We start from the raw sequence: 19,604 nt of genomic DNA on the forward strand, positions 1-19,604 counted from the left end.
TAGAAAGCTACTTGAGAGAGCTGGACAGTCAGGCTGTGCCTCAGAGAGGCGAAAACAATCTATGTTTTGACTTAGGCTCTCATGAACCCTTGGAAGAAACATTCCAACGCAGCCAGTGTCAGAGCTGCCAGGTGCACAAGAGTGTAAACAAACCAGCTTTTGGATTTTAGAGGCTTGTGTTTGAGAGTTAATGAAAGGACTCAAAATGGATGCAAAGAAGGGAAGTTTGCCTTCTCCATCCCTCCTGACCAATGACAATTATGCATCTTGGTCTATAAAGATGAAGGCCCTGCTGCAGAATCAGAGACTGTTTGAAGTGATTGAGAACCCCATCCCTGCAGCACCAACACGTGCTTGGGAGTCACAGAATGTGAAAGCCAGGACGGCTATAATTCTGTGTGTGTCAGACTCTCAGCTTATCCATATACAGAATTTAGAGCACACGAAAGAAGTTTGGGACACGCTGAGAAGGACACATCAGAGAGATGCAGGTTCTTCAGCGTTGCTGTATTTTGAGAAGCTGACCAACCTGAGGCTTGCGCCTGATGGAGATTTTCAAGTGCACCTGACGGAAATGAAATATCTGCGTCAACAGATGGTGGAACGTAATTTCCGTTTGCAGGAGGAAATGTTTTGCTTCATGGTGATAAACAGCCTGAATCGGACTTACAAAACCGTTGCCAGTCAGCTGGGGTCCCTCCCAGCGAACGATCTCACTTCGGAGAGGGTGTATGCGGTTGTTCTTTGTGAACATGACAGACTTGCTGCCCTGGAAGTCAAGGACAGGGGGAGACAAGAACGGAGTTCTGACACCCCCACTGCTGTTGCTACTGGAGAAAATGCTGTAGCTTTAAACGTTGTTCGATGTTACAATTGTGGACAGACTGGGCATCTTCATCGGAGCTGCAAGAAGCCACGTCAGAACAAAGGAGCCAAGGCGAGCTCCACAAAGTCTGAGGCGTCAGACAAAGGTCATACCATCCCAAAGGCAAAGACAGCAAAGGCTTTGATGTCGCTAAAAGCCACACCAGAAGCAGGGAATTTCTTTGTCATCGATACTGGAGCGACGGTTCACATGACAGGACTCAGGGATTTATTTTCTACGTTTAAGAAGCAAAGCTTCGCTGTGCAACAAGCCAACGGTCAAGAGCTGGAAGCCACCGGGATTGGAACTGTGTATCTTGAAAGTCTGAACTTGACTATAAGCGATGTTTATTTGGTTCCAGAGTTGAAGTTCAATCTGCTCAGCGTTTCGCAGATTGCTAAGAAGGGACTAAAACTGTCCTATGATGATGAGAACTGCGAGATCTACAAAGATGGAGAGTTGTATCTTTCTGCCAAAGAGAAAGATGGACTGTATTTGTTGACTTTTGATCAAAGTGATTACATGAAATGTAATTCTTGTGATTCTAACATGATTTCTTTTGCAGGTCTGACCAAGAAGAACACCAAGAAGGTGACCTCGAGGGTCAACAGAGCATTTCAGCGGGTGTATGCTGATGTGATTGGTCCTCTAGCACCTTCTAGAGGCAATGCAAAGTATTACCTAATATGTGTTGATTCTTTCACAGGTTTTGTCTGGATTTATCTTTTGGAGAGACCAAAAGATGCCTTAGAAAGGTTTAAAGAGTTTTGTGACAAAGTTAAAAATATGCATGATGCTGACATAGATTGTCTTTGCACAGATGAGAAGCCAATTTTTCTCTTACAGGTTTTCCAGAAGTTCCTGAAGAAGAAAGGGATAAGACACAAAATTGCTAGCTCCGAAGAAGCTTAGAAGAGATGTGTCTGTGTTAGGGTGAACAAAGAATTGCAAAAGGGAATGCATGCGCAATTGCTTAGTTCACACCTGCCAAATGAATACTGGGCTGAATCGCTGATGTCATTCTGTTATACGTGGTTGAGAAAGTTTTCAAAAGAGTTGGGAAGTTCTCCTTTTGAGAAACTGTTCCACAGAAAACCTTCTGTTGCCCATTTCAAGGTTTTTGGGTCTCATGTGAGAACAGAAGCTCCAGGTGGGGTAAAGAATGCCAGAGGCATTTTTGTGGGTTATGAAAAGGGTCTCTACAGAGTAATTTTGTCTGAATCTGGTCAGGTGATTCTCACAAAATTTCTAGAGAGTGCTCCTGAACAGGAGAGAGTGATTGTTCACACATTTCCCACTGCAGATGATTCTGATGATGATGATGATGGTGAGTTTGATTTTATTGAGTTCAGTAGTACTGATGATGACAGCGATAGCTCAGACAGCTCAGTTGTAACAGTCATTGAGAGGAAATCTCACATAATGACTAGATCCTCAGAAGAGGAGGATGAACCACTGATTAAGCTTAGTACTGGTTCTCCAGAGAGTTCAGAGGCTGAACCAGAAAGCAAAGAAGAGCAGCACCTCTTATCTAGGTCTGAGAGAGCAACGAAGGGTGTACCACCCAAGAGGTATTCACAAGAGTTTGCTAACCTAGCTATTGCATGTGTTGCTGTTGTAAACGACCAAGGTCAGATTGAAGCTGTGTCTGAGTCAGAGACAAAGACACAACAGAGAGTTGTTAACCAAGGTAATGCAGAAGCACTCATTCCTTGGAAGTCACACAACCAGAGAGGTACATTGGTGAAACCAATGGCGGGTAGCTCCAAGGGTGGAACTGAAACAACAGGGGAATGTTATAAGTATAACAACTGTTTGTTTTCTTCTCTGGATGACGCTTTGCTTGCAGCACGCATTGATACTTTAGGGGGAGTATGTTAATATAAAGCACCAAAGCTGCAGCAAGCAAAGGCTCTAGCAGCTCAGTCAGCTGCTTGTGGCTGGAAAGCCAAACAGGAAGTTTGTGACTGTTGCCATGGGAACAAAGGGGCAGTCCATTCTGTACTGAGCACCGGATGTTAGCTCAGTGTGTGTGTCATATGACCCGTACTGGAAGTACATGGGTGGAGTTTATTCTTACTGCTGTGGAGTGCAGACATGTTTCTCTGTACTGATGTAAAAGACAGAAATAAAAGATGTAAATAGATTTCTGTCTGCTTCTTTCCCCTCCCTGGGGGACACCAAAGGGGAGAGAGGAAGAACGGTGTGTTCCTCTCACACATCTGAGAAGAATCGCCGAGACCTCGCCTGCTTATCAGCAGAGTGGCGCAGCGAGGAGGTCGACAAGGAATATCTGCCGGTGCCTACGCTGTGGCACATTCCTCTGACCAGGCAGAATTCCAACACACACACACACACCCCCGATGAAAAAGAAAAAGTGCTCTGCATGCATTCTCTGTATATCAATACTCAAAACATTCCAATGCAGGAAATTTGTGTCCCAGGATCTGAGTCTCTCTCTCTCTCTCTCTCTCTCTCTCTCTCTCTCTCTCTCTCCATGTCCCCTGACAAGTATGATTGTCAGCAGGAACTAGCAGAACTATATTTTTTGTGACACAGGACGATGGGATGGCCAGGGAGTCATATCCTGGAGGCAAGGGCAAAGGGTCTAATCTGAACCAAGTGGGCTGCAAATCAATTCACAGGCCCAACAAGATAAGATCACTCAAATAACAAGGTGTTCACAAGTGCTTGCGATTCGCCGGGCATGATTTTATAGACCTCAGCCATATTGTGCTAATGTGGAAAGTGTGATACATCCCAGGGTATTTGTTCTGAGTGTCTCTGCACTTTCCTTAGTACTACTAATCTCTCTTGAGATGGAATGGCATGAACTGCACTCATGGGAGCGTGATTAGAAAGCAGCCTACTTGACAAGGTTCGTGAAGAATGCACGAGATAAGGAAATTGTATTAGCTGGCCCGAGCTGCAGGGCTCTGGATGGGTTATAAATCTTCATAAATAAAACATAAAATAAATTTCCTGTATCAAAGCTTCACACACTTGCAAGATATTGTGCTAGTCCGCTCTTGCCATCTGCACCTATTGAAACACTACACTAATTTTAAGATGCATAAACACACACAGTTTCTATAAAAGGTTAAAAAGAATGTTGGATGCTGCAGGGCATTCTCTTGGCAGAACCTGTTAATGCAGTAATAAGTACATCATTACTGCAGGTCAAAAATCTGAAATTACTGTTCTTAGTGATGTGATAAAGTATTTTTTCTCCCCTCTCTTTCTCCTTTTCTTTCCATTAGGTATAAAATGTGTGGCTCCAACAGTCAATTGTGAAGATCACAGAATAAACCCCAGCCTCTTCTTCACTTTGCTTTTCATGATGTAAATGAACCCAGTCTCTGACCAATGAGGAGCTGAACCATGGACAGGCTAAAAGAAACTTTCTGGACTGTTTTGTTAAATCAGTTATTTCCTTCTTCCATGGGAGCCTACTAACGGATTATAGCGGGAAGGCAAAAGAGGTGAAAGGGGAAGAAAACACCTTGAACTGGAAAGCGATCCTACAATGAGAATAACGAGCACATCTTGTATCTGCCCAGTCCTAGTTTGTCTCTGTTTTGTGCAGAGGTGTTGTGGAACTGCACATCATGGCTCCATCAAGGTGACCAGAAACCAAACCAAACATATAGAGGGGGAAACGGAAGTTCACCATCGTCCCAAACGTGGATGGGTTTGGAACCAGTTCTTTGTTTTAGAAGAGCACTTTGGACCAGATCCTCAGTATGTTGGAAAGGTAACAAACATCTTTTCTTCTTGCAAATGTCGTATGTGCTGCAAACAACCTAACACTCTGGGGCACACATTTATCAGAACAACAAGAAACAACTGTTTATTAAACTAATATCCAATTTGTTAAGAGCATTCATAACATGTATGAAACCTATAAAACATGATATACTTAGCAAATATATAACATTTTTCTTAAAAAGCTTACATCTCCTCTATACACACATATATGTAACCGGTTTCACCAATTATCAGTTTCCCATTTATCTTCCCATATGTACACCCAAATTTACATTTCGTGGATGTGTTGACTTGGAAATCCTCTGCAATAGATCACAGAAAGAGCGTTTCCAATTTCTCAAATGGGGGGAGGCTGGCAAAAATATATTAGCTCAAACATACTTATTTGACATGAGTAACATGTTTATTTGACTACAGTATCCATGACCTCCCAGTCTATACTCAGAAAGAAATGGGGATTGGAGATTATATTGTGTGACCAAGGAGGCATTGCACTGGAATACAATGTAGATTTATTGAGGGTTGTGTAGGCCTGTGTCTCACAGGGCCTATTTTCTTTTGTTATGAGAACACAATAGTTCAAAGTATCAGAAGCAAGTGTAAAATTCCTGCCTGGTCATCAGTTCCAGATCTACTGTGGGCTTGATTCATGACTATCATGAACTCATTTTAGAAAGAATGACTGAGGATTTTTTTAAAAAATCCTAGCTAGATGTTTAGACATTTTGCATGCTATTTTTGGGTGAAAAAGACTGTCACTTTGATCGCATCAAGCTTTCATTTTACTCCCTTCTTGATATGCAGTGTATACATTCATATATGTGTTAAAACAGGGCTGGGGGAGCTGTGGCCCTGCAGATATAGTTGGGTTCCCAGCATGCCCAACAATTGACCAAGATGCCTGGAACTGAAGGGAGTTGGAGTTCAGTAACATGTTGTGTGGGCAGGTCCTCATCCTTGTGTTCTAATGTGAAAGGTAGGTAAAGGGACCCCTGACCATTAGGTCCAGTCGTGACCGACTCTGGGGTTGCGACGCTCATCTCGCTTTATTGGCCGAGGTAGCCAGCGTACAGCTTCCGGGTCATGTGGCCAGCATGACTAAGCCGCTTCTGGCAAACCAGAGTAGCGCATGGAAATGCCGTTTACCTTCCCGCCAGAGTGGTACTTATTTATCTACTTGCACTTTGACGTGCTTTTGAACTGCTAGGTTGGCAGGAGCAGGGACCAAGCAACGGGACCTCACCCTGTCGCGGGGATTCTAACCGCTGACCTTCTGACCAACCTTCTGATCAGCAAGTCCTAGGCTCTGTGGTTTAACCCACAGCGCCACCCGCGTAGTAGAGCTTAAAGCTGTTATGCCTCTTCCATGATATCTGTGAGTGATTGTGTGAATATATACATAATATATTGTGCCTTTCTGGAACTGAATTGACTACCCAGAACTGTGTACTATGTTTGCTTATGACACTCTACCCCAATCTTCCTCCATTTCTTGTGGGACATCTTTTAGGAAGCTGTTGCTTCCTGCTGATGGGAAGGCAACATCTAACAATGCAACCAGTGCTATTTTTCTAAGGTGAGGTGCTGGAACTCACTACAAATGCCTCCCTTGTTCTCTTATAATGGCAATGGCGTCCACCTGAGAGGTGCCAGAACTGAGTTCCAGTGAGTTCTGGCTGGAAAAAAGCCTTGCATGCAACATTATGTAGATAATGCTTATTGCAGATGCTGCAGCCACATAAATCTTGCTGAAATTTCAGAGGAGGACAATCTGGGGTTGAGTCTATAATAAGAAAATAATGAGCAGTATTTAATAACGGTTATGAATAAAGAACAGAAATAAAGTTAAGGAAATTGTTGGGTTCATTGTAGCTACTTTTATGAATATATCTGTTTTATACAAATCTGTTGATTTTAGCATATAAATTTATTTATACTTTGGGGCTTATAACTCTGCATTTTGTTTTATAATAGTTCCGTGTTTTATTTGGACTTGGCAGGAATATAAGCAGTTAGGAAATACAAGGTAGTTTTCAGAGCTCAGTAATGTTATTGAAAATACTGTGAAGGAGAAGAGCTGGTGTATAAGCAGATAATAAATATATCAGCTAAGTTTATTTCAATGTTAATTATACTAGAAACATTTAGAACAAACGTAAGGGATTGTATATGACAGGGGTAGCCAACATGTTGCTCCAACACCGTTGCTGAGCTACAAATCCTAGCATCCCAGCAATTTATTTGTATGTTGCCTTTCCATAGTAAACCATACTCAAAACAGTTTACATAATTCACTTACAAGACTTAGCTTACTATTTATCACTATATTTTTTTGCTAATTAAAAATACTGTAATAAACATACAATAAAATCAAAGAGTCCACTGATAATCCATCATAGGTTCTAATAATAACAATAATGACAATAACCTAATAAGAAAAATAATACATCTTCCATGCTAAATCTTAATTCAAGCAGCAGCCCCTAAACAAAATCCTACTCTGGAGATTTCTAGGCATCCTGAGCAGCAGAATTAGCCTTTGTGCTTTGATTCAGTCAAAGCGCCACCATCTCAGGCCAGGTGGGAACAGGCCAGACAATGCAAGAAGCAGGCGTTGCAGAACTCATGATGAGAAGGCCATTAACAATTGAAGGACCACAGGTTCCCACCCCTGCTTTAACCCAATGGCTTAGAGACCTCCTAAGCTCAGTCATCTGGATGACATCCTGTCTAACTACCTCTAATGTAGAGAGTGAAGTAGGAAAGAGGGGCACCATCGCCAACCTGGCCTTTCATCAGCATTGCTGCAATTTACCAGGAGGGGGGAGGGTTGCGACTGTGGCAAGGTAAGCACAATTCAAATTCACTGTCAGATCCAGTCTGGTGTTGCAGTCTAGTTGCCCCATGGCAGTCTTGCTATCAACACCTTTCTCCTCTCCTTCCTGGGCAAACCCCAGTGCCACCGGTGATGGGAGATTGGGTGAGCATTGCTGCCCCTCACTGTTGTATAGATGTGTGTGTTTGTATGTCAAGGGGTTCATGGCAAATAGCCTGTTCCCCAACACTCAAGAATATATGTGCTAGTTTTCTGCTGCTCATTTTTACAGGAAATAGTTATGCTAGATAAGTGAAAGAAATAAGTGCACTGTGGGTAGTCCCCTGTAATTGCAGGTCCCTACTTGAGACAATTGGCCTGTCCAATCAGTCAGTCAGTTAATCCATACATTTTGTTCTCCATAACTGATGGAAACATATATTTACTAGGTTAGCTTTGCTGCTAATTTTATGGGAAATAATCATGCCAGGCATATAGATAAAAGAACTATGGGCAGTTCCTTATAATTTCTCATTGATGGCATTGACCTTTCCAACCAGTCATTAAACTCAATGCTACATTCTCCATCAATGCTGCTGACGTATTGCATATCTGAAAGTCCTCCTTACATTTTTGTCATACCCACTTTGGAGCAGCTCCATCACAAGAGCAGAATTATTTTGTGTACATAAAAAGAAGAAGAAGAAGATATGATGATAATAATAATATTTTTATTTATACCCCACCTTCCCCAGCCAGAGTCTGGCTCAGGGTGGCTAACACCAGTAAAATTACAATAAAAACATAATGGGGGGGGGAACCAATTTAAAATAAGGGTTAAAATACAATTTAAAATACAGCCTCATTTTAATAGTAGCCCATAGATCAAAACCATAAGGGGAGGGAAACATAAGGGTCAGACTGAGTCCAAACCAAAGGCCAGGCGGAACAGCTCTGTCTTGCAGGCCCTGTGGAAAAATGTCAAGTCCCGCAGGGCCCTAGTCTCTTGTGACAGAGCATTCCATCAAGTCGGGGCCAGTACAGAAAAGACCCTGACCCTAGTTGAGACCAATCTAACCCACCTTGTGACTTGGGACTTCCAAAGTGTTGTCATTTGTGGACCTTAAGATCCTCCGCGGGGCATACCAAGAGATGTAAGAATACATCAGCAATCAAAGTAGTGATTATTCTGCTTCCTGGATTGTCATCTGAAAACATCATCACAGTTTCCTAAATTACCATCTGAAGACTATGTACCATACATCAGACTAGATTTCCACTAGGTATGGTGGGAGAGTTCATCCAAGCTTAGTTCAGACTTGGGGAGTTTGGAAGATCTGAGTCTGATTTGGAATCGAGCCTTTGACCCTTAGATTTCCTTTCCAGAGTACACAAAATCTGACTGTTTAGAAAAGGAGGTTCCACAATATATTCACCCCAATCCAATGCAAGCGAATGGAGTGAAGTAATTCTGGTAGCTCGCATGGGGACAGAGCACCCCTCAAAAAAGAAAAGAAAAAAAAGATGCAAAATCAGGAGAGAGAAAACCAATCCCCTCTGTGAAGCAAGCAGCAGCAATACCCCCCCCCCCAAGATTACAGTGTCACCCAACTTTTCTTTGAAATATCTTGTTTATATAGCCAAACTAGATGTCAAGGGACGTCAAGGGACGTGGGTGGCACTGTGGGTTAAACCACACAGCCTAGGACTTGCCGATCAGAAGGTCAGTGGTTCGAATCCCCATGACGGCGTAAGCTCCCGTTGCTCGGTCCCTGCTCCTGCCTACCTAGCAGTTTGAAAGCACATCAAAGTGCAAGTAGATAAATAGGTACCACTCCAGTGGGAAATGGTGTTTCTGTGCACTGCTCTGGTTTGCCAGAAGTGGCTTAGTCATGCTGGCCACATGACCCGGAAGCTGTATGCCGGCTCCCTCGGCCAATAAAGCAAGATGAGCACCGCAACCCCAGAGTCGGCCACGACTGGATCTAATGGTCAGAGGTCCCCTTTACCCCTTTACCCTAGATGTGATGTGGGAGCCTTTCTTTCACTGAAAAAGCAGGACTGTGGTGGGTGGGGAGGAGGAGATGCAACCTTTTGTCCCTCACTGCAACTTCAATCTAAACCCCCAATAATAAACAAACAAACTAATAAATATATTCTAGATTATGAGTAGTCTAATACGAAGTACTCTCTAGGTGATGTGAATAGTAAAGTGGACAATGCTAAAACATACCACATAATTCAAGAAAGTCATAAATCAAGAAACCCAACCCCAGCAATAGCCAAACAATAAAACCTGGCCGTAAATTCCAACAGAGAGTGCTTCTAGACCATTATTCTTTCCAGGTGGGATTCAGTCCCATACTGACAAATACAGATTGCACAATTAATGCTGATATGGAGCTCTTGTGCAACAAACTCAACCTCTCGCCAAAACAGAACATTTTGCAGTAAGGAAACTGATGGGAAAATGGAACTTTTGGCTCAATGTAATAGCCGCTACCTCCCCGTAAACAAGTCAGGAGGAATGTTCAGTAAACAGGTTGTCTGGAAGGGACCAGGGACAGCCACACATCAATTTCCAGGAAACCATCCAACAAAGCTCACAGTTACAAAAGCTGAAATCAGCCAAATTGCTGTTTATTTTGCAGAAGCCAAAACAAAATAGTATCAATGATTTCAAAGCAGTCTTTGCCAACCTAGTGCTCTGCAGATGTTTTGGCCTATAACGCCTATAGTGGGCACCAGGTTGGTGAAGGACACTAGAGAGGAGTTGAATGGCCTTGGAGAACAAAAAAAATGTATTTTCCTATCACTGAAAATACATTAAAGAGAGCACCAGATGACTCTGTTAGCCACAAAGGTGCTATTAACCCCAAAGTGGAAAACCTGTGTGGTAATAGCAGTTTGGTGTGTATGAGTGAGGATTTAGATTGCAGATGGGGTGCAGAGGCCAAGAGTTATACCCCAGCTACTTTTTCAGCAACACACACACACACTAGGGTTATGTGATATATTGATATATTGTCCCAATCCAGTTTGAAGTCTATATCGTGATATCAGTTTCATAATTTTTGACCTGGCAATATATAACAAATCGTGATGTGTTTTAGAGCTGGGTGCTATATCATCCCAAACCAGTTTGAAGTCCATATCATGATATTTATTTCATCATTTTTGACCTGGCAATATATTGTGAATCATGGTGTGTGTGTGTGTGTGTGTGTGTGTGTGTGTGTGTTATGCAAAAATCACAATGTGGGGAAAACTGTGAAACCAACCAATGCTTCTACATAGCTCCATCCTTATTTCAGACATTGTGATATAATAGAATATTGTGATATTTAGGTGGTGATATATCATGATGTTTGAAAACCAAATATCGCCCAGCTCTAGTCCAATATGAAGCTCCCAGGTCATGGTTAGAGTGACCTTAAAAATGTGAAGTAATATACTGCTCTAAGGTTTCAATGTAATTAAGACTGGGTGCGGATCGTGAAGACAATATATCCTGAAAGAAGTGCAAATAATCTGGATTTGTTTTTTTTAAAAAAAAACATATTCATCAACATTTGTTAGCCTCGATGGCCTTAAGAGGATATCAGTCATGTCTATTAAATGTATCTGAACGTTTCTGCATAGCAGGTATTATAGCATATTTTCATTTTAAACCAGACAGTAAGAAGGATTGATTTTAACCATACAAAATGCTTTAATCTTCTCAGTGAAGGTTTTGCACGTGGCTTATATATATCATGCGTGTAATGATGGACAGAAGGCAGAAAGCACAGCATTCTGATATTTTCACACTGAAAGAAGCCTCTTTCCCAGTTTATGGTGGTGATTACAGTGCCACCATCTAATACCCAGCTCTGTAATTAAGCCATCTCAGCTGCTGTTCCTGGAACATGTTCTCTAGTATGGCAGAGCTCAAGACCAATCTATTTCTCATAATGGCATGTGTTCCATCATGACTTCACATGCTTAACATTATTGATTTTTGATGCTTTCTGTTTGTTTTTGGAGAAATGCTGGCAATTGTTCATTCCCCCTGCTCATGTGCATCTGGTATCTTACCATTCTGCAATCATTCTTTCGATTTATCTTGGCCTCTCCTGCTTCTGACCTGGTTCCAATTCTTTCTCTGTGGGCCATATCAGCTAAACCTCCATTCCCTTTAGGGGAAATGACAGAGAAGGAAGCAAAGTGCTTGCCATTCTTCTCTCAATAGCAACTTCTGCAAGAAGCTGTGCTGCACAGGTTTGAGCAAAATTGATTCATTTTGGGCAGTGCGGTGAGTGTTTGTCTGTTTGAGGATGCACTTACGATGTTCTGGTTATACTCCAGTTTCGGATTTAAATATAGAAAAGTTAAGCTCTGTCTGTCTGTCTGTCTATCTATCTATCCCTCCCTCTAAATTGGGGGTGACAATTTTTGCAGAAGGGAAATGTGCATTCTTATAACTGGAGGCTTGCTATTGTATCACTGTCCATCAGATCCATACATCTCTATCTACTGCTAGAATATTTTTGCTTCCTTTGAAAATTCATATTGCTAGACTCCTTCTTTTGAAAATCCCCAGATGTCTGCCAAGCAGGAACTTTGGCATTCACCTTGAAAGTTCACTTTGAGTGAATTTCAGTGGCAACTTGGGTCCCATGCTGACAACTTTTATAAACAGTTTCTTCACTAGCTCCTGACTCCGAGCTGGACACCCTCCGTGCTGCTGAGAGTCAGGTGATATCTGCAGCACAGCTTGATCAAGAAACCTGCATTGATGTTATTTGGCTGTCCTTATCTAAACACCTTTTGCTTCCCTTAAATTCCTTGGACACTCGGCTTGAGCAGGAGCTTCAATATTCATACTAAGATTTTGCTTTAGGTAAAATTCAGTGTTGAAACATTGGATGAAAGCTACTGCACATTCATGCATAAATGACGAAAATGTCAAAAGCAGATATAAAAAATCAGCAACTAGAAAAAAAATATGTTTTGTTTTGTGACTCTTCAGATTCATACTTTCTGCTTACATCATAGCCATCTTGTAGTAGCTGACCGCCAGCCCATAAGGTCAACACTTCCTAATTTGGTTTTGTTGTTGGGTTGAAACAAAAAATCACAATCTTGTGAGTACCCCAATTGTATTGGGTTTATGATTTTGTATTTAATAACTAAAATACAAATACAGGCAGCATATATGTGATGAACTGGTTTTATTTGGACCTGAGCTCTGAAATGCATGTGGCAGATAGAAAATATAACGCAGTCTATGGACTGAGATACAGATAAGGATAAATGAGAAAGATATAAGCTATAGATAACTGGGTTGCACAAAGTAGTAGAAGAAAAGCATCTTGACAGCTAAGGTGCTTCTGCACACAGGAAAACGTCAACTTGAAGTACCTTGTTTTGTGAGTGATATTTTCCACCACATCAGTTGCCTTCAGAAATGATAATAAAAAAATAGCAGTGCACAATAGTAAATAAATAGCTTTTTGGATGACCCTGATTTACCCTCATCACAAAGATGTAACTGAGTTAAACAAATAAACATGTGTATGTTCATCTATAAATAACTACAGAGAGACAGAGAGAGAGAGAGAGAGAGGTACCTTGGTTTAAGAACAGCTTAGTTTATGAACAACTGCAAACCCAGAAGTAGGTGTTTTGGTTTGTGAACGCTGCAAACCCAGAAGTAGGTGTTTTGGTTTGTGAACTTTGCCTTGGAAGTAGAACACGTTCCACTTCCTGTTGAGTGTGTTCCATTTGTAAATTGAGTCCCCTGCTGCTATGGGAAAGCACACCTTGGTTTAAGAACACTTTGGTTTAAGAATGGACTTCTGGAATGGATTAAGTTCGTAAACCAAGGTACCACTGTGTGTGTGTGTGTGTGTGTGTGTGTGTGTGTGTGCAGAAAACCAGGTATTCAATCATGATGCACTTAGACCAGTGTTAAATTGGCTTAGGAGCCTTAACCTTAGTGTGTCTAAACTGGCTTAAATGGCTTGGAAACTTTTTAGACTGCATGCACGGACAGCCAACACAGTGCCCTCCAGATTGATTGATTGATTGATTGATTGATTTGATTGATTGATTGATTGATTGATTTTGGAGCACAACTCTCCATCAACCCCTTGCTATCTCTGGCCTACAGGCTTCCCTCTGATCAGTAACTTACTCTAGACTTTTATCAGGACAGGGGGGAAATGACATTTCACATGGGCTCAGGAGTAGGGGTCTGGACAGTGCTGCTGCTCCTTGGACTGGTGTGGGGACAGGGTGTTGATGAAGTCAAGACTAAATGGGCACACCAACAAAACCAAACTGGTGCTTCTGCCAAAGTGCTCTCATTGCCACCATGCCCCACTCTGTGTTGTTTCAGTATGCAAGAGCCACATCCCTGTTGGAAGGGTGGCTTGGCCCCCCTGCCCTGCCAGCTGCTCCTGCCTAGGTCCCTTTCATTATGTGTTTCAGGAATATGTGTTTCTTTTCCCCTGCCCAAAAGACTGCAGCCAATGTAGATTCTTTTCATTGTGTGCACAAGCTACTTTAAAGAATGGGCTGCAGTGTAAATTGGTTTCGCCTTTGGAATTCTCTCCCACATTGACAGCATTCACACATGACACAAGCAGAACAGGTGATGCTCAACTTTTGGCGTTGTGTATGAAAAATGCTCTAAACTGCCACAGCCAATTAACTTATGGACATCCCTGCAAGTCCCTGTCCCCACACCACATTTTACATTGGTTGATGTCTCTCTCAAAGATCAGCCCTGCCAAGATGGGCAACAAAACTTGAAGCCATTAATACTGATATAATCCTCCAATGTGTGGTGGATTTGTTCAAAGTGGGGAAATAGTGAAAACTATGTTAGTGTTGATCCAGTTGAATTGTGGCTAATGTTATGAGTTTGGCTTCTAAAGACCTGATTGCAAGGATCACTGTAAGAGTTGTAGACCACCACAGGTTGTCCTAGGCTATCCTTGTGCACCATCACTATTGCAGATATCAATATTGTGCAGCATGACACAATTGGATGCATAAAAGCTCACTCTTTTTGGAATAAAAATTGTCCAGACACATAATTGTGATTCAAAGCTTTACTAACCAGAACTTCTTCAAAACAGGTACAGAAAAAATCAGTGATACATCCAAATAATTCCATAAAGCATACACTTATCTAAGCATAGGTTTCTGTTTTTAAATGAATAACATAATTATGAGAAGAGCAAAAATCAAAGGTCTGTCTCTCCCATAGCTTGCATTAGCCTGCATCCAGCCTAAGGCTATACAGCTCCTGTATATATATCATTATCTCACTGGGAACAAAAGGCAAAGACAACTCCATTTAAAAATCGAGATTTGCAATTGAATACCTTAATCACATGATCCAAGGTTAAACACTAACATGAGTGCTAGCAGAGAACACCAACAGTTAATTATCAACTCAGAAGCTTAGAGAGCTTCAGTATGCTTCAATGGAATTTTCCATTGTTAAACTTTTTCAGCAATATACGTACAGGCACTTTCCATTTCAGTGTCAATTGAACAATTATACTTAACAATCACTCCCTTTGAGTGCTGCAGAAGAGCTACTAAATAAGATTTTTTAAGGGACAGAAAGAGGACTACACATGGATAGGGAAGACGTATGACCCCTTTAGGCTCTAGCCTGAGTGCTGTTCATTATCTTCATAGCCAGGAAAAGTGGTACCAGAATATGTGTTGCTGTTGCATAATACGAGCTTATCTAGCTTGTGACCTATCAGTCTGCTCACAGCCTGCCAGCCATGTTTGGAAGTCTGCAAAGGACTTGAAATCTCCCTTTCCCCCATGCCTTCCTGGGGGCTTTTCCTAAACATGGTGAGCTAGCATACGTTCCCTGGTTTGGGTGTGATAGTTCACAGTTTGAAGAGGCCTACTCTAAGTAGTAAAGGGTTTGCTATTTTTTCAAAGCTGGTATAAGCAAATGTATATGGTGTCCTAGATTTCATAGCAGTGTGACAGCTAAAAGTAACTCAGAAGAAATAGGCTATGAGATTATTTTGCTCCAGCCGTGTTCCTCTTCAGTAGTAGATTGAGAAATCACTTTTATTTACCCTTTAAGAAACAACCACTAGTAAGACAGGAAGGGCAAAGAAGCACACCTGAGACATCCGTAAAATGGTCAGCTGAAGAAGAAATAATGTTTCACTTAAAATAAGGTTTGAGTGCTTTAAGCAACATAAAAAAGCACCCTGTCTTTATTCTTGTTGACAATTGCTGCAATATTGCAACAAGCAAGGCTATGTCGGTATGCTATTCTCTCGGCTACAGTTTGAGGCTGGTAAACAACTATTTCTTAGGGCCATGAAAAGTGCTGGCAAATATAGAGCAGGACATATATTAATGGACTAATTTGTCCAGCTCTAATGTGGCCATTCCAGTTTATTACTTGGGCAGTATTATTCTGAGCGCTTATTGCAAGGCTCACTCCTTGTAACAGTCACAGTTAGGGTATTCACCGCTAGTTGACAATGCAACAGAGCCACTCCAGACTGCTAATTGCTTAATAAATGTAACCAAACATCTCCAGTGCTTGACTCAACCTAATTGCTTTTCAGTGTCATAGTGCAGTAATGTAGAAGGTCACAATAACTGCTTAATGGACAAAGTGGTTGTTAAAAAGGTAGGCAGGAATGCCATGGAGAAGTATATAATGTTAATATGGGGTTAGATAAAGCACCAAGTCGGTGGTTTAAACAACTCTCTGGTTTAAATGGTTTACATGGTGTGCAATGTCATAATACAAATGACTCCTTAGTTTTCTGCTAGCAAATGGGCATGATTTCGACTGTTCTCCTTTATATTATGGTTTTTGCTATTATGTTGGTCAGTGATGCTATGACTTGGACCAGGAACCTCATATTTGTCAAAAATTGATGTGATAGTTGTAGAACAGGCATAGGCAAACTCGGCCCCCCAGGTGTTTTGTGACTACAATTCCCATCATCCCTGACCACTGGCCCTGTTAGCTAGGGATGATGAGAGTTGTAGTCACAAAACACCTGGGGGGGGGGCGAGTTTGCCTATGCCTGTTGTAGAAGCATGAGATTTGGCTGCATACATGCAAGTAGGTGCATGGCAAGGCAGGGAGCTCCACAGGGAAGGCCTGGAGAAATGTCACTTCCAGGTGGATTAATTATAATTGCAGGATTCTACAGAGCGCCTCCTGGTAGAACATCTAGGGACTAGTGTCCTGCCCACTAGGAGCAACACATTAGGTTATGGCGTGCAGGCAGGCCTCACTTGTGGTGGCTTCACAGCTTTAGAACTTCCTGCCCCTGAAATTCATCTGACAACTACTTTAATGGCATTTGTGTGTCAAGCTCAAACCATAGCTTTTTAGCCAGGATTTTGAGACGTTTAGTTGTTGCTGAAGTTTTCCTTTGTTGTGTTTTATGGTCTTATGTATGGCTGCCCTATTTTGCTGAATTTTGCTGCTACCCCCACCTAGATCTTTGAATGAAGGGCAACTAACAAATGATGTAAATAAATGAGTTAAACTAATTCACTTCCCAGGCATGATTAATATAGTTGAGAGGCTGGTAGGGATGTATGTAGTTTATTACATACATATTTGTCCTTCCTTCCCTGATGGGACACATGAGTTCTTGGGTAATCTCTCAACTCGCACTGACCAGATTCAGACCTTCTATGTTTAAACAAAACATCTGAATGGGCAGCCTTCCGACCATGTCTCTGAACCTCATAAGAACTTGGAAAAAGCAAAACAAACTTTAGCACTAGCTTACTTGTCAAGGACAGATCTAAACATTGGCTCCCAGTATATTTCTGGGCACAATTCAAAGTATTGTTACCTTTAAAGCCCTAAAACAGGCATAGGCAAACTTGGCCCTCCAGATGTTTTGGGACTACAACTCCCACTACAACTCCCATCATCCCTAGCTAACAGGACCAGTGGTCAGGTATGATGGGAGTTGTAGTCCCCAATCCACTGGAGGGCTGAGTTTGCCTATGCCTGCCCTAAATGGCCTCGGCCCAGTATACCTAAAGGAGTGTCTCCACCCCCATCATTCTACCCAGACACTGAGGTCCAGCTCCAAGGGCCTTCTGGTGGTTCCCTCACTGCGAGAAGCAATGTTACAGGGAACCAGGGAGAGGGCCTCTCGGTAGTGGCGCCTGCCCTGTGGAATGGCCTCACATCAAATGTCAAAGAAATAAACAACTATCTGACTTTTAGAAGACATCTGAAGGCAGCCCTGTTTAGGGAAGTTTTTAATGTTTGAAGTTTTATTTTGTTTTTAATGCTCTGTTGAAAGCCGCCCAGAGTTGCTGGGGAAACCCAGCCAGATGGGCAGAGTATAAATAAAATAATAATAATAATAATAATAATAATAATAATAATAATAATAATAATAATAAAGAAGAAGAAGAAGAAGAAGAAGAAGAAGTTGGTTGTGTAGTTAAAATTATCCCTGTATTTCTGAGTCACTGGACTTTGCGGATCCAACACATGCAAAAACCCACCATGTAGAAAAGTAGTAAGGAAGTAGAAAGCCAGGCTAGAATTTTTCTCCCCAACACTGCAGGAAGTGGGGTTCAATTGTATGATGCCCCACCTGATTTTCTATGATGCAGGGACTGTAGTGTTAATGCCCCCTCTTGTAAGAGCAGCCGTACTGATGAAATACATCAGAAATGTCTCACCTCACATTTACCTTTAACATTTTAAGTGTGAGACCTTATGATTCCACCACTCTCAACATAACCCATTGTCAGATTTTAGAAGCTTTATTACCTACATTCGTTTTATCACTTGACGTTAGCTTTCCTCACCTCCCTCCTTATTGTCCATGCATTTCATACTAAATTATGGTTTAGATGATTGGGCATGACAGCAAAGTGACCTCTTATCTAAATCATGCTAAATGTAATGGAAAGCTGTTATCACATCATATCTGTAAAGGTCAACCTTCTTTAAAAGTGGGGAAATGAAAATACAGCGTTAGCTAGCAGTGGATTCACATCACCTCTGAAATTAATTTAGGCTCCTTTTTTCAGCAGCAGCCTGTCTTTTGGGTGGGCATAATGTGAAGGAGAGGTAAAATGTAATGCCCAAGTCATTGACATGAATTTTAGGAGGGAGTGAAAGAGGTTTGGTAAGAAGTGAACGAGTATAATGTTGTTGTTTTTGGATGCTTTTTGCAGGGGGTTTGAAGAAAGTAAAAAATGCCTTTAACTCACCTATTCTGTTAGTGTACAAGATGGACTGCATTATAAAGAGTGAGATGGTTTTCTTGGAAGCAGCGGACAGTGTGTATGTTTTGTAGTGTTGTGGCAAATAAACTGTTTTATAATCCATTAAAATCAAAGATGATTGGAAATAATGTTATACTACATTCTAGACCTTTAACTGCAACAGGTTCAATTGCTTGTGGAATGATGTGCTAATAATTGCTGTATCATAGTAATTCTCATGCTGTAGTTTGGATATATATGCCTGAGAGAGAGAATCCAGGCATGGACCATGATTGATTGCAGACATTCTTTGTTAAATATACTTCCATGACCTTAAGGAACTTTTCTTCCTGGAGTGGAAGAAAACTTCCCTACAGATATACAGTCATACCTCGGGTTACAGACACTTCAGGTTGCGTTTTTTCAGGTTACGGACCCCCCAAAACCTGGAAGTACCGGAATGGGTTACTTCCAGGTTTCAGGAGTCGCACTTGCGCAGAAGCGCTGAATCGCAACCTGCGCATGCGCAGATGCACCACTGTGGGTTGCGAACGAGCTTCCCGCATGGATCACGTTTGCAACCCGAGCGTCCACAGTACTTTAAAGTTATTAGTACAAGGTTAATGTATTAAATGCAAAAATAGTTACAGAAAGAGATTATTCCAACCCCTACCACAAGTCCACAACTGAGTACATCTATCACCTATCTGGTAGAGCAACCCAGACTTGCTTGCAGTCCAGAATGCAACTCTGAATTGGTTTATGCAGTTCTCCAAATTTTGCAATGTAGTTTCAGTGTGCTAAAAGTATGCACAAGAATATGTATTTTACAGTAAAAATGTGTACCTTATGGGAAAGCATATTGAGGGAATGCACGCAAATATGTACAGCAATGCATATAATAATGCATACAAT

At 41.7% G+C, this 19,604-nt stretch overlaps 1 protein-coding gene across 6 annotated transcripts in view; it reads left to right on the forward strand.

Moving 5' to 3' along the window:
* CDH18 (cadherin 18) overlaps positions 1–19,604 on the forward strand; it is a 605,089-nt gene that overhangs the window by 399,952 nt on the left and 185,533 nt on the right. For all 6 annotated transcript variants that reach the window (XM_083747250.1, XM_083747246.1, XM_083747247.1 and 3 more), the window contains one exon: positions 4,126–4,619. In XM_083747250.1, the coding sequence (XP_083603376.1) occupies positions 4,392–4,619 (228 nt within the window). In that variant the 5' untranslated portion in view covers positions 4,126–4,391. The remainder of the gene's footprint in view (positions 1–4,125; positions 4,620–19,604) is intronic.

This window comes from Podarcis gaigeae (assembly GCF_964106915.1).
Source record: "Podarcis gaigeae genome assembly, chromosome: 7".
NCBI classification, from domain to species: domain Eukaryota; kingdom Metazoa; phylum Chordata; class Lepidosauria; order Squamata; family Lacertidae; genus Podarcis; species Podarcis gaigeae.